At 45.8% G+C, this 18,949-nt stretch overlaps 1 protein-coding gene across 6 annotated transcripts in view; it reads left to right on the forward strand.

Annotated features, from left to right (window-relative positions):
• Window positions 1–9,742: 9,742 nt before the first annotated feature.
• The window catches only part of zmynd11 (zinc finger, MYND-type containing 11), a gene marked incomplete at its 5' end in the record, with an annotated part of 39,373 nt that continues 30,166 nt past the window's right edge, over window positions 9,743–18,949 (forward strand). For 4 of the 6 annotated variants that reach the window (XM_083659464.1, XM_083659465.1, XM_083659468.1 and 1 more), the window contains 3 exons: window positions 9,743–9,873; window positions 12,549–12,708; window positions 15,569–15,592. In XM_083659464.1, the coding sequence (XP_083515590.1) occupies window positions 9,743–9,873; window positions 12,549–12,708; window positions 15,569–15,592 (315 nt within the window). The remainder of the gene's footprint in view (window positions 9,874–12,548; window positions 12,709–15,568; window positions 15,593–18,949) is intronic. The other 2 variants (XM_083659466.1, XM_083659469.1) reach the window with 1 other exon arrangement.

Raw genomic sequence — 18,949 nt, forward strand, 5'->3', positions numbered from 1 at the left:
GCCCACTTCAACCCCAAAATCAGAAAACAGTAATAACACTTAAATGTCAATATTTAGGATTCGGATTGAAACTAATGTCTAATACTTTTAATGCTTATTATTATGCACATAAGACCCTAAATTACATAGTTGTTATTGTGGATTTGGGTTTCCAGGTGCTTTAAATTAACATTTTTAGCTGACTAAAAAGAAGGACTGTGGGGGAGGGGTAATTTTGAAATGCAGGACGGCAGGGGCAGAGGGCTTAAATTTGGCATGGAGGTCAAGTGTGTGTGTGTGTGTGTGTGTGTGTGTGTGTGTGTGTGTGTGTGTGTGTGTGTGTGTGTGTGTGTGTGTGTGTGAAGGTGTGTGCGTGTGAAGGTGTGTGTGTGTGTGTGTGTGAAGGTGTGTGCGTGTGAAGGTGTGTGTGTGTGTGTGTGTGTGTGTGTGTGTGTGTGTGTGTGTGTGTGTGTGTGTGTGAAGGTGTGTGCAGGTGTGTGCGTGTGAAGGTGTGTGCATGTGAAGGTGTGTGCGTGTGAAGGTGTGTGTGTGTGTGTGTGTGTGTGTGTGTGTGTGTGTGTGTGTGTGTGTGTGTGTGTGTGTGCGTGTGTCTGTGTGTGTGTGTAGGTGTGTGCAGGTGTGTGCATGTGAAGGTGTGTGCATGTGAAGGTGTGTGCGTGTGAAGGTGTGTGTGTGTGTGTGTGTGTGTGTGTGTGTGTGTGCGTGTGAAGGTGTGCATGTGTGTGCGTGTGTGTGTGTGTGTGTGTGTGTGTGTGTGTGTGTGTGTGTGTGTGTGAAGGTGTGTGCAGGTGTGTGCGTGTAAAGGTGTGTGCGTGTGAAGGTGTGTGTGTGTGTGTGTGTGTGTGTGTGTGTGTGTGTGTGTGTGTGTGTGTGTGTGTGTGTGTGTGTGTGTGTGTGTGTGTGTGAAGGTGTGTGTTTGGGTTCATGCCGATCGGCTAAAAGGGGGCAGTGGGGGGCAAATTTTGAAATGCAGGGGCAGAAGGCTGAAATTTGGCATGGAGGTCAAGTGTGTGTGTGTGTATGTGTGCGCGTGCGTGCGTGCGTGTGTGTGTGTGTGTGTGTGTGTGTGTGTGTGTGAAGGTGTGTGTGAAGGTGTGCGTTTTTTGTTCATGCCAATTGGCTAAAGAGGGGGCCAGGAAAGGGGAGGCAATTTGCAGGGTGGCAGAGGCAGAGTAGGGTGGGGCTGCCCCTGCCATCTTGCATTTCGGAAATTCGCATTTGTGGTCACAGCTATTACAAATCAAATCAGCACTTGTTACTTGCTATGTCAGTAAGTGCAGTATGTAAGTAGCTATGTCAGTATGGAAGTCAATGCATTCACAATACTGAAAGTGGGATAGCATTCACGGCTCCACGAATCAGTCAGAATGAATAATAAACACCTACGTATGTTTTCTCCTAACAGCACAGAATACATTTGTAACATTGGCTATATTAAAAGGCAAACCAAGTTGAACTCAGAAAGTATCCTACCTACCAAGCATTCAGTCACTTCGCTGCCACGGCCTGAAACAGTCCTCTAGCCAGTCCAGAAGGTAAAGCAGCTTTTTCGCCCATTTTCTCCCCAAATTGTTCTTGGTCAATTCTCCCTGCTGTCCCGGCCGTTGCTCCGCCCCCTCCTGCCGATCTGGGGAGAGTTGTAGACTAGCACATGCTTCCTCCGACACATGTGTTTCACCTGACAGTGAGATGAGAGATGAGATGAGACAACGGTATCTTAATGCAAACAGTTCTACTTTATTTCAAGTAAATATAAAAAAGTGTTATGGTCATTAGCCAAAGTTAAATGTCTCTAGATATTAACAAAGATTGAATTAATCAATTATTTAAAAAATATATATAGTTATGGACAGCCTCATTAGACCGTCACCACATTAACTCTATTGAAAACAGGCATAAGGAAAAGTCTAGTATCCAAATTTTGCCCAGAAAAAGAGAGCAACACTCCTGCAAATTTCCCTGCAAATCACTTCTAAAATGTAAAATCTTCCCTCTCTCTCAACATTAATTTACCTTCTATAGACGGTTTTTGACAACAAAAACATTCTAAATTGAACCCTCGCTCACTTCCTGTTGCAGTGTTTGCTATGGACATAAAAGAAAAAAAAACATTCAAGTGCAGGACTGACCATTCTGTGAAAACCGTCTATACAGCTGAGCAGCGAAAACAAAAGTAACGATGTCGAGTGAATATTTCTGCAGTTTACCGAATGCTGAGAAAAAGGAAGTGCTGTGGGGTTGCGCTCTGGTGAAAACCGTCTATAGTATGGTATGAAAAAATAAGATCACCAATATCACTCAGATTGGACACAATATGGTTTCACATAATAAATAAATAAATAACAACTAGTCTACATTTATTTTTGATACATCAATTAAAGTAAAATCCCGTCATTCAAACCATACCTTTTTTCCTTGTATTGCTCTGTTCTATGCCATGTTCATTGCTTCTTCTGCAGTGAAAGCTTTCATATAAATGGGGTTTTCAAGGGAACTCTGGTCTGAGAGCGACAACAGCCACCAGTAACTCCTCCACTGTCTGACTGATGGTGAGGAGACAGGACAAGACAAGAAGGGGACTCATGGAGGTAGGCTCCAATATTCCACACCTCCTCAAGTGACCGTCACTAAAGACCAAACACTCTAACAATAGCAACCTCATGTCAATAGTTGGCTCCGGTTTCAAACTTGAAGAGAGGCAAGGTGCACGTCTTCCCGCCGTGTGTCCGTGTTGATGGTAAACGTGTAAAAGAGACAGAAGGACTGTGGACAGCTGGGAATGAGAACTTTGATGGAGAGTTGACTGCTCTGCTGGAGCCTGGAATAGACAGAGGGCTATGAAAAGGAGCTGTAATAGTATGGAGGGCATGCTGAAGACCCTCCTCTGGTTACGAAAGCTGAACAAGGTTCACTGTTGTTGTCCCCAAAGATGATGCAAGGGCAGAACAGGCCCCGCCCACTGTATTTTCTCCTTTGACAGGCTACATCTAACATGGCTGCCATGGCGTTATAATAATATGCAAGTTCTAGTTGTATGGTTGGTTGCCCAATGAAAATGCTGGGTTGAGGCATTTGAGAGCGACACACGTGGAGGCATTTGAGTGCGACACACGTGGAGGCATTTGAGAGCGACACACGGGGAGGCATTTGAGAGCGACACACGGGGATGCATTTGAGAGCGACACACGGGGATGCATTTGAGAGTGACACACGGGGATGCATTTGAGAGTGACACACGGGGAGCGGAAAGGGATTGCCCTTCGCTCCGACTGAAATGGGCGGCACCAATGGAAGAGCTTATCCCCGCAGCCTGATTCCAGTGAAGTGGGACTAATGGGCATTTGTCTTCACTACTTGGATTCTGACCACACCTCTTGAATGTATTCATTTACAAGGAGCTGTTCCCTGCACCTCTACAGTCCATTATTGGTTCTGTATTGCGTAATCATGTGTTTCTGCTCCTCAACATGTTCAAAACAAAGCCAAAACCTTTCTCCTCTGGTCTGCGTCACAAGCTGTCCTCTAAATCAACAAGCCCCAAAGGCAGCCAGCAGGAATTTCACGGGGTTATCTTTATGCTCAAGGATCCACCACCATGCTAAAAGCCAGGGGTGAGGGTGAGGGTGAGGGCGAGGGTACCGAGCTGCTGTGGGCCGGAGCATTTCATCTCTTGTTAATAGCTCTCTGAGGTCTAGAAGTTTCCCATCCAGTTCTAAGTCTGCAAGATCTCAGTGAAGCATTTAATACAATAAGATCACATAACTCTACTTGATCGCCTTCAGTGTTTTGCCCTAGAACATTTTTCAGGCCTGGAGGGATTTCGAAACGTACCCCGACCGCAACGGTGGGGGCCCTCGCTGGCGATGCTAAACTTTTAGCTAACCTGTTCGCATCTATGTTCGCAATGGCATCCCAACTATCATCATACTATTATGGGATGTGATGCGAACAGTTGTATTATGGGATGTGCGTTTCCCAGGCAACGACACACGTTGACATGTTTTGGAACAGCGCCGCACGCTGGCACGATGCTCCTAAAAGAAAAATGCGTATTGTTTTGAATGATTTGGCATCTTCTATTACTGTCAACACTAGTATTGTTGTATTGTAATAATATGCCATAAAGGTTTATTCAAATTTTGGGGAGAGCAGGAAAAAATACATATATTTTTTTCTTTTGCATTTTTCCCCCTGGCCTGGCAGGGGCCGTCGTTGGCCTGGCGGGCCCGCCAGGCCTGTAGAATGGTAGGGGAAACACTGGACTTAAACACCGTGTGTGATACAGCACTAGACTGGTTCAAGTCCTCTGTCTAAAATAATATTATAAGCCCCAATAGGTGGGCTAATTCTTCCTGCTCCTCCTCCTAAGACATAACCTGTGGGGTCCCCGTCCTTTTCTACCCACCACCCCAGTTGTCTTTGACAGCCTGAGAACCTCCTCCAACTAAATAGAACTCCGCTCGATTCCTAGGTCCACAAAATGCATATCCCATTACTTGTCTATAACTTCATACTGTAAGTTGGATGACATTAGTGATGAAATGGGAGACAGTTGTTCAAAACAATATAGCATATTTACTGAACTGGCATAGAGCATAGGACTAACACATACAGTAGGTGAAACCTTATAATCTGTGTCTCAAAGGGTATATGTGACTTCATGTACCAGGGTACTCACCCAAGTGTAGCTCTGCAGTATGCTGTGATGAAACGCCCTCTCCAGTATGTAGCTCTGCAGTATGCTGTGATGAAACACCCTCTCCAGTAGCAAATGAGGTGGTAAATGCTTGTGATGAAGCACCACTGGCAGCAGCAACATCTATGTGGACCCAACACAGAGAAGAAAGACTTGTTGTTGTGACAGTAAGCATGGTCATGTTGTTTAGTACTCCTGCGTGAAATTCAGGAATGAGACTGAAGACAATGACAGTTCAGTCTAGTGGGGATGTACAGTATACAGTATATATAGTCGAGAATCACTTCTGCATTTAGAGTGCTTAAACTGGTACCCCCACGATGGCACCCGGCACTTTTCAAACCTCTCCAGCAAAAATTCCACCCAGCACCTTCAACAAGGAGGTGGACATGTTTTTCCCCTTAGTGGAGCCAGGCAAGATGTACTATTAACATCAGTAAGGCAATGCTGAAGCTGGCCAACAAGGAGTACACGATGCTGAGAACGATGACGAGATGACGCTTCATGCTAATAGCTCCATCGTGCCCTGCGGTACAGCCAGGGCATTCCCACCATGCAGTGCAACTCCGTGCCCATCACCGAGCTGGAGAACAGAGACAAGGATGCCATCACCGATGTGATTTGGAGTGTGTAAGAGTGCAGAGGTGGTTTACTGTATCACCACTAAGACCAGCGGAGAAGCCTGCAATGTGAGTAGGCAGAGAAGTTTGATGGCTCTAATCAGCCTGTGGTCACCATCAAAGGAGCGCTCCATTGCCTCCTTTGCCTCTTTGAAGGGGCAGATCTTTCTCTGCTTTGTTCAGCTCAACAGTCGGTCAACCCAGACATACCTGAGGCCTTTGAGGGCCTGGTATGACCAGGAGGGCTACACTCTGACAATCCCTGTCAGTGGGGCTGTGGAGCAAGGGTCAACTGGAAAACACTGAACAACAGTAAGGATGATGTCATGTCATGCCCCACAATCGTCAAGTGATGTCATACCCACTGATGATGTGGCATCATGATCTGACATGAGTTTAGCCCCACAACCACCCAAAAAGTGGCGCACTGTCCCCAGAGTCTCCACCTTAGAAATCGAGCGTGCGATTTCTAGTTTTATTTATGACGATATTATGACAGTTTTCAAGGAATTGTCTTGCTAGGGAAACAGTTTGGAACCTAGCTTATTATGTCCTGTAACAAACACTGCAACAACAGGAAGTAAGTTGGGGGCAATTTAGAATGTTTAAGTTAAAACGGTCTATGGAGCAGGTTTGGAGGTTTTGGTGGAAAATGATATTAGATAAAGCCAAACCTTTCTGTTTGATGATCAAGTGTTGATAGATGCTAGGTGTTCAGCAGCAGATGTCAGATTCCACCACTATCAGCTCTCTCTCTCTGCTGTGTTTACCTCCTCCAGCCCTGTGAGGCAGCGCTGCACTGTGGCCAGCTGGACACAAACCACCATCCACACGTCTCTAAACTAGCCCGGAAATACAAATGTAAGGTGTCTCCACCTCAATCCTTCGCGGATTTTCCACAACGCTGTGTGTTAGTAACACTCGATCAAAGGTAAATTTGAATTTTATTGTTATGAAAATGGAATAGCTTCAATGGCAGCTCTGCGGCTGGTTAGCTACGCTAGCTAGCTAGCAGAGGAGCTAACGTTACGTTAGCTGGCCGAACCTGCCTTTACTAGCGTTTTAGCCCCATGATGGAGGATTGTGAACATGGCGCCCTCCAAAACAAACGATTAACTAGTTAGCAGATTGTGTTTGGCTAATCTGTCAGAGTGCTTTCTCTACACTGTGCATCAAGTTTACTCCACACACTCACTAGCTTGTCACACGGCTTGTAAACACTGAGCAGGTTCACTGACAAGTTGGCCAGGTTTGTCAAACGTGTCAGCTAACGTAAAGCTACGCAACCAAGCTAAGCTAACTCATATTAGCCCGATAGCTTGTTTGCCAGGCAGCAAAGCTCGGTTGTCTCCTGCCCTAACGTTAGTAGTATTATGTGTTACGATGTTATATGCAATGTAAATTGCCTCATTTAACATATTTGATTAAAAGTACAATCGGCCCCTTTGTCTTGGCAACGTTAGGTAGGTAGGACGTTAGCTAGCTGGTTAGTAGCTCAACGCTCATCTAAATAACTGGCTAACAACTCCCCGTGGCCTTCCACTGCTGCCCCTTTGTTGCCAGATCTACGAGCTGTGTTCAATGTTTCGTCTGAAAATGATATTTATTTTGAAGCACACAATCATAATGTTGATCCAGGTCTCATGTCCAAGATCACCTAGTTTGGTCTCATTTAACAGTGTCAATCTGCTGGCTATTAGCTAGCTGGCTAACGCTGGATGGCAGAAATCCATGCTGAAATCTTTGGACAGCATTGGCATCCCCCAAATAAATTTCTCACGACTGCTGTGAATGTCTGGGAATGTTACAACTAGTGATGCTGCTCCTTCGGAATAGAAGGAAACATCCAATATTATTAATATGATGAGGAAACGGTCCCTTTGTTTACCCAGGAGGAAGCCACAAAGCCTTTCTGGTCCTCTCATCCTGTGTTGGCTGCCTTTAATTAGCCGCCAGTGCAGCACACCTTGCCTTGCCTAATTGATTGGGGAGCATGGTCTGTTGTCCTGGCTGCGTGTAGTGTGATGTCTCTGGAGACAGCATGGTCTGTTGTCCTGGCTGCGTGTAGTGTGATGTCTCTGGAGACAGCATGGTCTGTTGTCCTGGCTGCGTGTAGTGTGATGTCTCTGGAGACAGCATGGTCTGTTGTCCTGGCTGCGTGTAGTGTGATGTCTGTTGTCCCGGCCTCATGTAGTGTGATGTCTCTGGAGACAGCATGGTCTGTTGTCCTGGCTGCATGTAGTGTGATGTCTCTGGAGACAGCATGGTCTGACTCTGTTGTCCTGGCTGCATGTAGTGTGATGTCTCTGGAGACAGCATGGTCTGACTCTGTTGTCCTGGCTGCATGTAGTGTGATGTCTCTGGAGACAGCATGGTGTGACTCTGTTGTCCTGGCTGCATGTAGTGTGATGTCTCTGGAGACAGCATGGTCTGTTGTCCCAGCCTCATGTAGTGTGATGTCTCTGGAGACAGCATGGTCTGTTGTCCTGGCTGCGTGTAGTGTGATGTCTCTGGAGACAGCATGGTCTGACTCTGTTGTCCTGGCTGCATGTAGTGTGATGTCTCTGGAGACAGCATGGTCTGACTCTGTTGTCCTGGCTGCGTGTAGTGTGATGTCTCGGAGACAGCATGGTCTGACTCTGTTGTCCTGGCTGCATGTAGTGTGATGTCTCTGGAGACAGCATGGTCTGACTCTGTTGTCCTGGCTGCGTGTAGTGTGATGTCTCTGGAGACAGCATGGTCTGTTGTCCTGGCTGCGTGTAGTGTGATGTCTCTGGAGACAGCATGGTCTGTTGTCCTGGCTGCGTGTAGTGTGATGTCTCTGGAGACAGCCTGGTCTGTTGTCCTGGCTGCGTGTAGTTTGATGTCTCTGGAGACAGCATGGTCTGTTGTCCTGGCTGCGTGTAGTGTGTCTCTGGAGACAGCATGGTCTGTTGTCCTGGCTGCGTGTAGTGTGATGTCTCTGGAGACAGCATGGTCTGTTGTCCTGGCTGCGTGTAGTGTGATGTCTCTGGAGACAGCATGGTCTGTTGTCCTGGCTGCATGTAGTGTGATGTCTCTGGAGACAGCATGGTCTGTTGTCCTGGCTGCGTGTAGTGTGATGTCTCTGGAGACAGCATGGTCTGACTCTGTTGTCCTGGCTGCGTGTAGTGTGATGTCTCTGGAGACAGCATGGTCTGACTGTTGTCCTGGCTGCGTGTAGTGTGATGTCTCTGGAGACAGCATGGTCTGACTGTTGTCCTGGCTGCGTGTAGTGTGATGTCTCTGGAGACAGCATGGTCTGACTCTGTTGTCCTGGCTGCGTGTAGTGTGATGTCTCTGGAGACAGCATGGTCTGACTCTGTTGTCCTGGCTGCGTGTAGTGTGATGTCTCTGGAGACAGCATGGTCTGACTCTGTTGTCCTGGCTGCGTGTAGTGTGATGTCTCTGGAGACAGCATGGTCTGACTCTGTTGTCCTGGCTGCGTGTAGTGTGATGTCTCTGGAGACAGCATGGTCTGACTCTGTTGTCCTGGCTGCGTGTAGTGTGATGTCTCTGGAGACAGGGGGTGCAGGCTCATGGCTGTGGGCCAGGCAGCGGTGGCTGTGTTGTGGGCATGCCAGCCCAGCAGATGCATAGTGAAGAAGAGAGAAGCGACTTGGCTCCTGCTGTTTTGGCATCATGGCACAGGTGGCCCTCATTCACAACACCTACTGCGCTTGGCTTAGCATGGGGGGTGTGGGGGTGTGGGGGGGTGTGAGGGGGGTGTGGGGGGTCACATTACTCACTGTCACCTCTGTGCTCCGCTCTGCTCTCTCTCCTTCAGCGGTGTTGCGAGGCCGTCTGGAGGCTGCCTGATTGACTGTAGTTCTACAGTCTGTAGCTCACTCAGGCAAGAAACCTGTGGTGGTGTTCAGTCATCATGAAATGATAATGCCTTCCTGTGATCGTGAATTCTCTGTATCATATTGTACACCACACCTACTGTACGTAACAATATATATTCCCAAAATATATACAGTTTACTGTCTCCTGGAAAACAGCATATTTTGAGCTGTAACTTCATGCCGTTCCAGTAGCCGTACATAGAAATTCCCACCAATAGGCTGTATAGCCTAATACTAGATTATGATTATTACTATAGCCTAATACTAGATTATGAGCAAAGCCATTTTGAACAATTTGGAACCCCTTTTTGTGCCCCATCACATAATCTATTTAAACCCGAAACGAATCAAAGAAAGACGCAAGGAAATGTGCTTTCCTTGTGACTGATTGACTAAGCCTACCTAAATAAAGAAAAGCCCAGGCCTCTAGGTTAGTTTGTGGAGTCCTTGATATTCCTCTTCTCCTTCCTTTTTATCCATGGAATGAGAAGAAGGCTGTTTAAAAAAAAAAAAAAAAAGCCGGCTGATTTCTATGTCTTCTGCTTCCTGAAGGTCAGAAGATGAATAAGGAAATCATGTCTCGTGTGGTGAAGAAGAGGCAAGCGGACCCCAAGGTGGTCCAGTACGTGTGGGCGGCTATTGAGGTTATACGCAACCAGAAACAAATCGCAAACATGGACAGGATCTCCAAGTAAGTCACCACAGACTAGTCGTCACTAGAAGACGGACCATAATGCGCCTGTTTTTATTTTTATTTTATTTTTTAAATAGCATTTCTGCTTACATGGTACTATGTAGGAGTTCGGTGTCTTGCTCAAGGACATTTTGACATGACACATGATTATTGATGGGCCTCGTTGGTGACGGTGTTCACCAGGCTCTTCTATACTGTACAGCAGAGGGTTCACCAGGCTCTTCTATACTGTACAACAGAGGGTTCACCAGGCTCTTCTATACTGTTCAGCAGAGGTGTTCACCAGGCTCTTCTACACTGTACAGCAGAGGGTTCACCAGGCTCTTCTATACTGTTCAGCAGAGGGTTCACCAGGCTCTTCTATACTGTACAGCAGAGGGTTCACCAGGCTCTTCTACACTGTTCAGCAGAGGGTTCACCAGGCTCTTCTATACTGTACAGCAGAGGGTTCACCAGGCTCTTCTATACTGTACAGCAGAGGGTTCACCAGGCTCTTCTACACTGTACAGCAGAGGGTTCACCAGGCTCTTCTATACTGTACAGCAGAGGGTTCACCAGGCTCTTCTACACTGTTCAGCAGAGGGTTCACCAGGCTCTTCTACACTGTACAGCAGAGGGTTCACCAGGCTCTTCTATACTGTACAGCAGAGGGTTCACCAGGCTCTTCTACACTGTACAGCAGAGGGTTCACCAGGCTCTTCTACACTGTACAGCAGAGGGTTCACCAGGCTCTTCTATACTGTACAGCAGAGGGTTCACCAGGCTCTTCTATACTGTACAGCAGAGGGTTCACCAGGCTCTTCTATACTGTACAGCAGAGGGTTCACCAGGCTCTTCTACACTGTACAGCAGAGGGTTCACCAGGCTCTTCTATACTGTACAGCAGAGGGTTCACCAGGCTCTTCTATACTGTACAGCAGAGGGTTCACCAGGCTCTTCTATACTGTTCAGCAGAGGGTTCACCAGGCTCTTCTATACTGTACAGCAGAGGGTTCACCAGGCTCTTCTATACTGTACAGCAGAGGGTTCACCAGGCTCTTCTATACTGTTCAGCAGAGGGTTCACCAGGCTCTTCTATACTGTACAGCAGAGGGTTCACCAGGCTCTTCTATACTGTACAGCAGAGGGTTCACCAGGCTCTTCTACACTGTACAGCAGAGGGTTCACCAGGCTCTTCTATACTGTACAGCAGAGGGTTCACCAGGCTCTTCTATACTGTTCAGCAGAGGGTTCACCAGGCTCTTCTATACTGTACAGCAGAGGGTTCACCAGGCTCTTCTACACTGTACAGCAGAGGGTTCACCAGGCTCTTGTACAGCAGAGGGTGACTGGAAGGCTGGGAGACGGCAGGAGGGTGGATGTGCACTTCAGTTTGTGAGCTTCATACCTACAACATTTTGAGTAGATGGTCTGTGCTTTGCGATGTATATTTTGAGAATGAGAAGTGAACATGGGAAGTCTCCTCTTGTTTTGATAGTTTGTTTGGCACTTGACATCTTTCAGAGGATAGTCTGGAGCAACAGGGGGGCTCAGTGAAACACTTAGCAGCACATGTCATACGGCCAGGCGGCGAGCACCTTGAGAGCTGGCTGCTTGCCAAGTGAACACCAGCGAGTGCCGAGCGGCTGTTGTCATGGTGACGGAAAGCAGCGGTACGCAACGGATCCCTCCTTTCCCCACCCCGGCTTAATTTCACCAAACGTTCTGATTGGCTTAACGAGTGATGGCTTTGACTGTGTGGAGAGATAGGAGGAGGCAGAGGAGATAATTGAGCGCCCCCTTTGCCTTGGAGGGATATGTCATCTTCATGAAGAAGGGTCAGTGGCGCCACAGCAATTTGGCTTTTTAAATCAATTGGTTCATCATGAACTTAGCTACAGTAATAATCACTAATTGACCAATACGAGGGATCAGTGTTGATAAACCAACTGCTTTCAACGGCCGACTTCTGGGTGGTGCAGAAGTTCATGGTGAAACCATGCCCTCTCTTGAACTCTTAACTGCTCCTTCATACCTTAAGCTAGACACTCCACTTAAACTTTAAACACGTCGCAACTTTCAGGACTCTATTATCAGCTCAATTCAGCATGAATTTATCTTTTGTACTATTTGAGAAATCACAGTTTATGTGTTTATACTATTTTCCACACCTATAATGGGACCTATAGATTAGGGATGGGGGGGGAATTGATTCTTAGATGCATCCCGATGCGGACGTGGAACATTATGAATCGATTCACAAATGTCAAAAATCGATTATTACATTATTTATATTTTATGCGAAACAGGAGGTCAGATCGCGATGCCTGTAAAGAACTTTATGTATTTTTTCACCCTGAATCCTGCCACAGATAACTGGACAAATGATAGACAACACTACAATAACACAGTAATCGTAAACACATTCACCATACGAAGCAAGACAGTAAACAAACAAACATTTTGAAATACTGCTACAATGCTACAGAATGTCCTGCCCCCGGCAATATATACATGTAAGATATTGTGCAATGCAAATCTATATCCGCACGTGCTTATATTGACATATGGTGTTTGTCTACATTTTCATTTTCCATGTTAACATCGATTACTGCTGCAACAAGGGTGCTATCAGTATCACTATGGCTGCCACCTCGCGCCTCTCAATGACTTTTCCGTCGTCGCCCACCCAGGTACCTGAGCCGTGTGTTTGGCATGCACCCTAAAGAGACGGCCCGACAACTGAGCCTTGCTGTGAAGGACGGCCTGGTGGTGGAGACCTTGACCGTTGGCTGCAAGGGCACCAAGGCCGGCATCGAACAGGAGGGCTACTGGCTGCCCGGGGAGGAGATGGTAAGCTCACTAACCCCATATATATCATAGGATGTCAGTCAGAAGCCAGAGTAATAGCACATTTATTACCAAAATGCCGTTATTGGTCACAGAACTATTCATTTACATTTGAATCACGTAGCTGGCGCTCTCCTCCAGAGAGAATTGCCATGAGTGCAAAAGTGTCCAAACATGACTTGCAAACGATAGGAATAAGTGAAGGTGTGTTTGTGCGTTCACACTGTGAACAACGTGAGCAACAAATCACTGGAAGTCCATTCAGATCCTATAGAACTGAGGGACCGGGGAAACTTGACCAATGTCAGCTGAGGAAAGTTGGCCATGGTTTAACTCGTTGCGGTCATCAGCCGTCAACGGCCAGTGTGATTCCCATGCTTACCTGTTTCCCTTCCGATGAGATTGATTTGGCTTCATGAATAGTTCAAAATGGACCACCATTCAAAGTTTCCCAGGATTCTACAACTTTTATCTGAAAGCCAACAGGAATAAACATTGAATCATACATTTAAAAAAAAGTTGTGATGGTTGATGATAAGCTCTAAAGTCATTTTTGTTTGTGTATGTGACCTAATTGGTGCTTGTCAGCTCGCCAAAACAATGTCACATTATGAAAGAAAACAAAAAATACATGATTTACTGTCAGAATTGTGTGGCTGCTGCACAAGACCACTGCAAAAGATTCACTTGATTTTATTTTATTTGATTCATTCATGCTTGGAGCGTCTTGCACCGCCCATAATTTGTCATAATAAATAAACCAATCAGCCAATTAGCTCCCAACACTAACTCACAGTGTGAACAGAGTCACAGCACCCAACACTAACTCACAGTGTGAACAGAGTCACAGCAGCACCCAACACTAACTCACAGTGTGAACAGAGTCACAGCACCCAACACTAACTCACAGTGTGAACAGAGTCACAGCATCCAACACTAACTCACAGTGTGAACAGAGTCACAGCATCCAACACTAACTCACAGTGTGAACAGAGTCACAGCACCCAACACTAACTCACAGTGTGAACAGAGTCACAGCATCCAACACTAACTCACAGTGTGAACAGAGTCACAGCATCCAACACTAACTCACAGTGTGAACAGAGTCACAGCACCCAACACTAACTCACAGTGTGAACAGAGTCACAGCATCCAACACTAACTCACAGTGTGAACAGAGTCACAGCACCCAACACTAACTCACAGTGTGAACAGAGTCACAGCATCCAACACTAACTCACAGTGTGAACAGAGTCACAGCATCCAACACTAACTCACAGTGTGAACAGAGTCACAGCATCCAACACTAACTCACAGTGTGAACAGAGTCACAGCACCCAACACTAACTCACAGTGTGAACAGAGTCACAGCATCCAACACTAACTCACAGTGTGAACAGAGTCACAGCACCCAACACTAACTCACAGTGTGAACAGAGTCACAGCATCCAACACTAACTCACAGTGTGAACAGAGTCACAGCATCCAACACTAACTCACAGTGTGAACAGAGTCACAGCACCCAACACTAACTCACAGTGTGAACAGAGTCACAGCACCCAACACTAACTCACAGTGTGAACAGAGTCACAGCAGCACCCAACACTAACTCACAGTGTGAACAGAGTCACAGCAGCACCCAACACTAACTCACAGTGTGAACAGAGTCACAGCAGCACCCAACACTAACTCACAGTGTGAACAGAGTCACAGCACCCAACACTAAAGAGAACAACTCTTACTGTGTCTCTAATGATCAGGGATGACGGAGAAGTTCTCAGTAAAGCAGTAAGACCCAGGGAGAAAAAGTAGAAAAGTTTGTCATACTATGTCAAAGTTGCGTTTTGGCCTCATCAAAGACTGTAATTAAATAGTTCTATGCAAATGGGAAAGTGCTATGCCAAGATGGAGGAGGGCCATCCATTAACATGTCAAATTACAAGTAATTTATTTTTGAATAGCCCCTTTCAAGAACACATCCTGTAGTTTTTAAGACATCTTTTGGTTTACTCAGACAGCCTTGTTTCATCCAGCTTTGTGTGTTACAGTTTTTTTTTTTAAGTCCATTTTTCATTTCTCCCTTATTTCAGTAACAGTGCTTTGTATTGTAACGCTCTTATCCAACACTGTCACAGTGGCTCTGCCATTTCTCAGCACCACTAAGTAAAATGTCCACACATCCAAATCCTCACTTGATCACAAACGTAGGAGTAGCAGCACAGTGCTCCAGCACGACCCGGGGAGAATTATTTTATATCCTCCACCGTCTATAATGCAACAGCACTTTATATATTATTATACATTGATAATATTGAGTGGCGTTAACAGAACATATTTGGGAGTTGATTTTATTCTGCGTTTTTTTCCCAGTGGGATTCATTTCAAACCCCTAACCCTGGCAGTTTTATTAAAGGACCCTCATCGTGGATATGTGAGGAATTCTAATTATGTAGGAATAATCAGAAGTGCCTGAGGTGATTTATAACAGGAATGACATAAAAAGAAATGTGTTTGCTGCAAAGATGAAGTTCTAATATGAGCTGCTGCTCCCCATAAAACACTGGTTTGGGCATGCACACTAGACTAAGACATATCTGTCAAGGCACGGCCTCCTAGGCTATCTGTGGTGGTGGCCAAAACATGCATGATGATGCCAGAAGCATGCACACACAAGCACAGCAGAACATATCCCCATGACAGGAAGCTACTGGTAGCAGATCTGACACCCCACACAAGTCTACATGGACCATGCTGTGTGACTAGTGTTTCAGGACATGAAGAAGAACGTGTTGCCCAGCGGAGCTCAGCTCATTGTAGCAGCAGGACTTTTAAACACTATGCTCTTTAATCACTTCCATCACAGGAGCCGAAAGCAGAGGGCAGCAAGGTAAGGACGGGTTCCATTGTTCTTTGATCTCTATTCATTAATTTCCCTCTCAACTAACATCAGCCTGTGAGAAATCAGTTCCGCCACACGCAGTGCAGTCAGAGATTTGAGTGAATCCTTTTCACGCAGGATCAACTCAAATCAAGTCAGCACGTGTTCTGGTTAGTGATGTGCAGTAGGCTTTATTTTATATAGGGGGAAAATGCATGGCCTTCTGTTCTGTGCCACAGGTGAGAAATCAGATCTCCTCACACAACATAAATGCTTGTGAAGGAGTCTGCACCTTCAATTGAACAACTCTTAAAGATTGCACAATGCGAAACCTGAAAAGATTGAAAAGAGGTTTCAGTTCACAGGCCTGCAGTACCACAGTAAAACCACTGCCACAAACGACGTGCTGACATGACGTAAAAAAGCTTTGTGAAAGTCCATTACAGCGCTGCTGTGTCGAGGTGGCCATATTTCTTGCGGAATTTATCAGTGATCGACCTTAACCCATTGATACCTGATGCAGCATTTGCATGTATATCCCTCATTTGAACGCGGTTCGCGGTCTTAAAGGGATACACACACAAATGCTGCATCAGGTATCATTGGGTTAAAATATTTGCTCGCTACAATCTACAGATGTGCCCCCATTGCTTGATGAAGACACAACCACCAAGTATCTGAAACAGTGTCCAGCAGGACCTGGTACACTACAGCTCAGTGTCCAGGAGGACCTGGTACACTACAGCTCAGTGTCCAGGAGGACCTGGTACACTACAGCTCAGTGTCCAGGAGGACCTGGTACACTACAGCTCAAAGCTGTATTCACACTTTAGAGACTATACCAACCACAGTTAAACAACAAGAATATGTTTCAGTGTGAACAATAATCAATCAGTGTCTGCTAATTGACTCATGTCTTGATGTGAGATCACAAGCAATGCTAGCATAGCCGCAGGTTGGTAGCAAGCATTTATCAGTGTGCGTTTGTAGTTCTTGTAGTCGTAGTTCTCTTCAGAAAAGTGTGTTATACTCTCTCTGTGTTCTTACTTCTGTCTGTCTAGCATGGTTAAAACCATCCTGATTCTGTTTCGCTCTACGTATCCGTTTGGACTCCCAAGCCACGTCAACAGCAATTTCAGTGCTCCTTCAGCCAATCCGCATCGCCAAATCCAGTCCTTCAGCCAATCAGCATTGGGATCCAGCCTAATCTAAATCCACTCGGAAGAACGGCGAAAACGTCTTTTTCGCAGAGAAACTCTGCTGGTGTTGTTTATTGAGTCTATTTCTGCAATAACTGCACTTATGGCTGTGTAAATTCTACGAACATTGACGTTGCTGCTCGTTGCAGCTTGCTTCGGGGGCCGCCATTACTGTTTTGCCAGCGGCATCACTGATTGACCGGTTACGTTGTCAACTAGGAAGCAGGTCCCTGATTGGCCCGTGGACTTTGTAATTTCTGAAAAGGGCTGGAGGCGGGCTGGGGGCGGGCTGGAGGCGGGCTGGAGGCCAGACAGATCCACAAAATGAAACGGAATGTGAGTTCACGTGACCAGGATGGTTTACCAGGCTAACTTGTGTCTGGCATGTTCTTTCTTTCTGAAGTGGGGGTGGAGATGTGATGGGGATGTGATGGGGATGTGGTTTGTGTGGTCAATGGTCATACTCTTTAGTTGTCTTCATGCCTGTAAATGTAGCTGACCGGTTCTTTCAGGTCAGCAGTCACTCCTTCGATCAAATCACTAAAGTTTGTGCCCATGAGAAAGCATGGTAAAGCAATGACTCCTCCTCGATGGAGGCTAGTTCTCCCTCTGTAGGTGCCTGGATTCAGTCCAACTGCCATGTTTGGTGTCCTCATGTTGACCTCAGGAATATTTAGATTATTTGGTGCAACCAAATTCTTGAGAATAATTTGAAATAATAATTTGAAATACACAAAGGCCTCATTGGATTTAATCCAGGTTTACTCAACATCATTTTTTTAAATCATTTTTTTATTTTTTTTACGAATTCACATCTTGATTTTTGCATTTTTATTAACGTGTTTTCAGTTCATAAAGGAAAATGGTTGGAGGGTTTGTTGCCTATTTGAAAGTGCGATGGTGAAAGGAATTTGAATCTGCAGGCTAAGCTTGTGATGTATCATTTTGCAATTGTAATGATGCACTTAGTGGCTGTTGAAATGAGTGTCTTATAGACGGCAAACGAGGAGCCAAATAAACACACCCAATCTTCTTCTCTATTATTCAACTGATGAATGTGCAGTAGATGTTTGTGGATCCTCTCAGACTAGTCAGCAGTTTACAGAGCAGTTGCTGTTATCTCCATTGGATGCTTGAAACAGTCCACTCGGTCATGGCCAATTTTGAAATGAAAGATGAAGCAGGGCTCTACCAAGAGACACAGGTCTAGAACATCTGGGAATGTAGACATCATTTTAGGATTTGCAGGTCTTGAAAAGAGTGCTAGACAGCGACAGGAGAGCAGGGCGGGACAGAGGGGAGGACATGTAGCAAATGACCGCAGGTCGGAGTCTAACCCGGGTCGGCTGCATGAAGGACTAAGCCTTAATGGTACGCCTTCTACCAGGTGAGACACTGGGACGTCCCCAGGTACATTTCAGACATGAAAGCAGTGTCCTGTCATCTCTGAGGTGAAATGCAAATGAACTAGAGTCACATGATCATGTCCTCTTTAAAGGCACGAGACATGTTGATTCCTAGGGATGTTTTGTGTAGGTCATTAGATGACATGGTAATCCTAGGGATGTTTTGTGTAGGTCATTAGTAGGGCTGGGTCGGTTTGAAAATTTTAAAACCGGTTCGATATTGCCGTCTAAACCGGATCGAACCAGGATACCGATTTTCTTTGTAATTAAAAAAAAAAAAAAAAAAATTTAAGCAGGGCTCCCGAGTGTGGCCCATAACTGTCTGTAGTGCAACTTCAGTCCACCTGATAGCGATAATACACCTCTAAGCTGGTATTGTCAACCAGCAATGATACTGAATAAAAAGAAGCAGGACACCTGTGTAACAAACACACCCTGTATTTATTTCTCATAACTATTCAGCTCAACTTTTCTTCTAAACATCAAAATAATAAATGACTTCTGCCTATAGTGCAACTTGAGAAAAGGCTAATAAAAACGCAAGCAGTGCAATCAGAATGGATTGGCTTACAGCTGAGCTGCCTTATAAACTTCAAAACTCACAAATTCACACAATATAGGGCCTAGGCATGGGTCGGTTTGAACATTTTGAATCCGGTTCGATATTCCCCAAAAAAACGTATCAAAGCGGCTGCAGTTGGTGGCGATAATGCACCTCTAAGCTGGTATGCTGCCAACCAGCACGAACACTGAATACAAAT

This window comes from Poromitra crassiceps, assembly GCF_964638095.1.
Source record: "Poromitra crassiceps genome assembly, chromosome: 23".
Taxonomy (NCBI): domain Eukaryota; kingdom Metazoa; phylum Chordata; class Actinopteri; order Beryciformes; family Melamphaidae; genus Poromitra; species Poromitra crassiceps.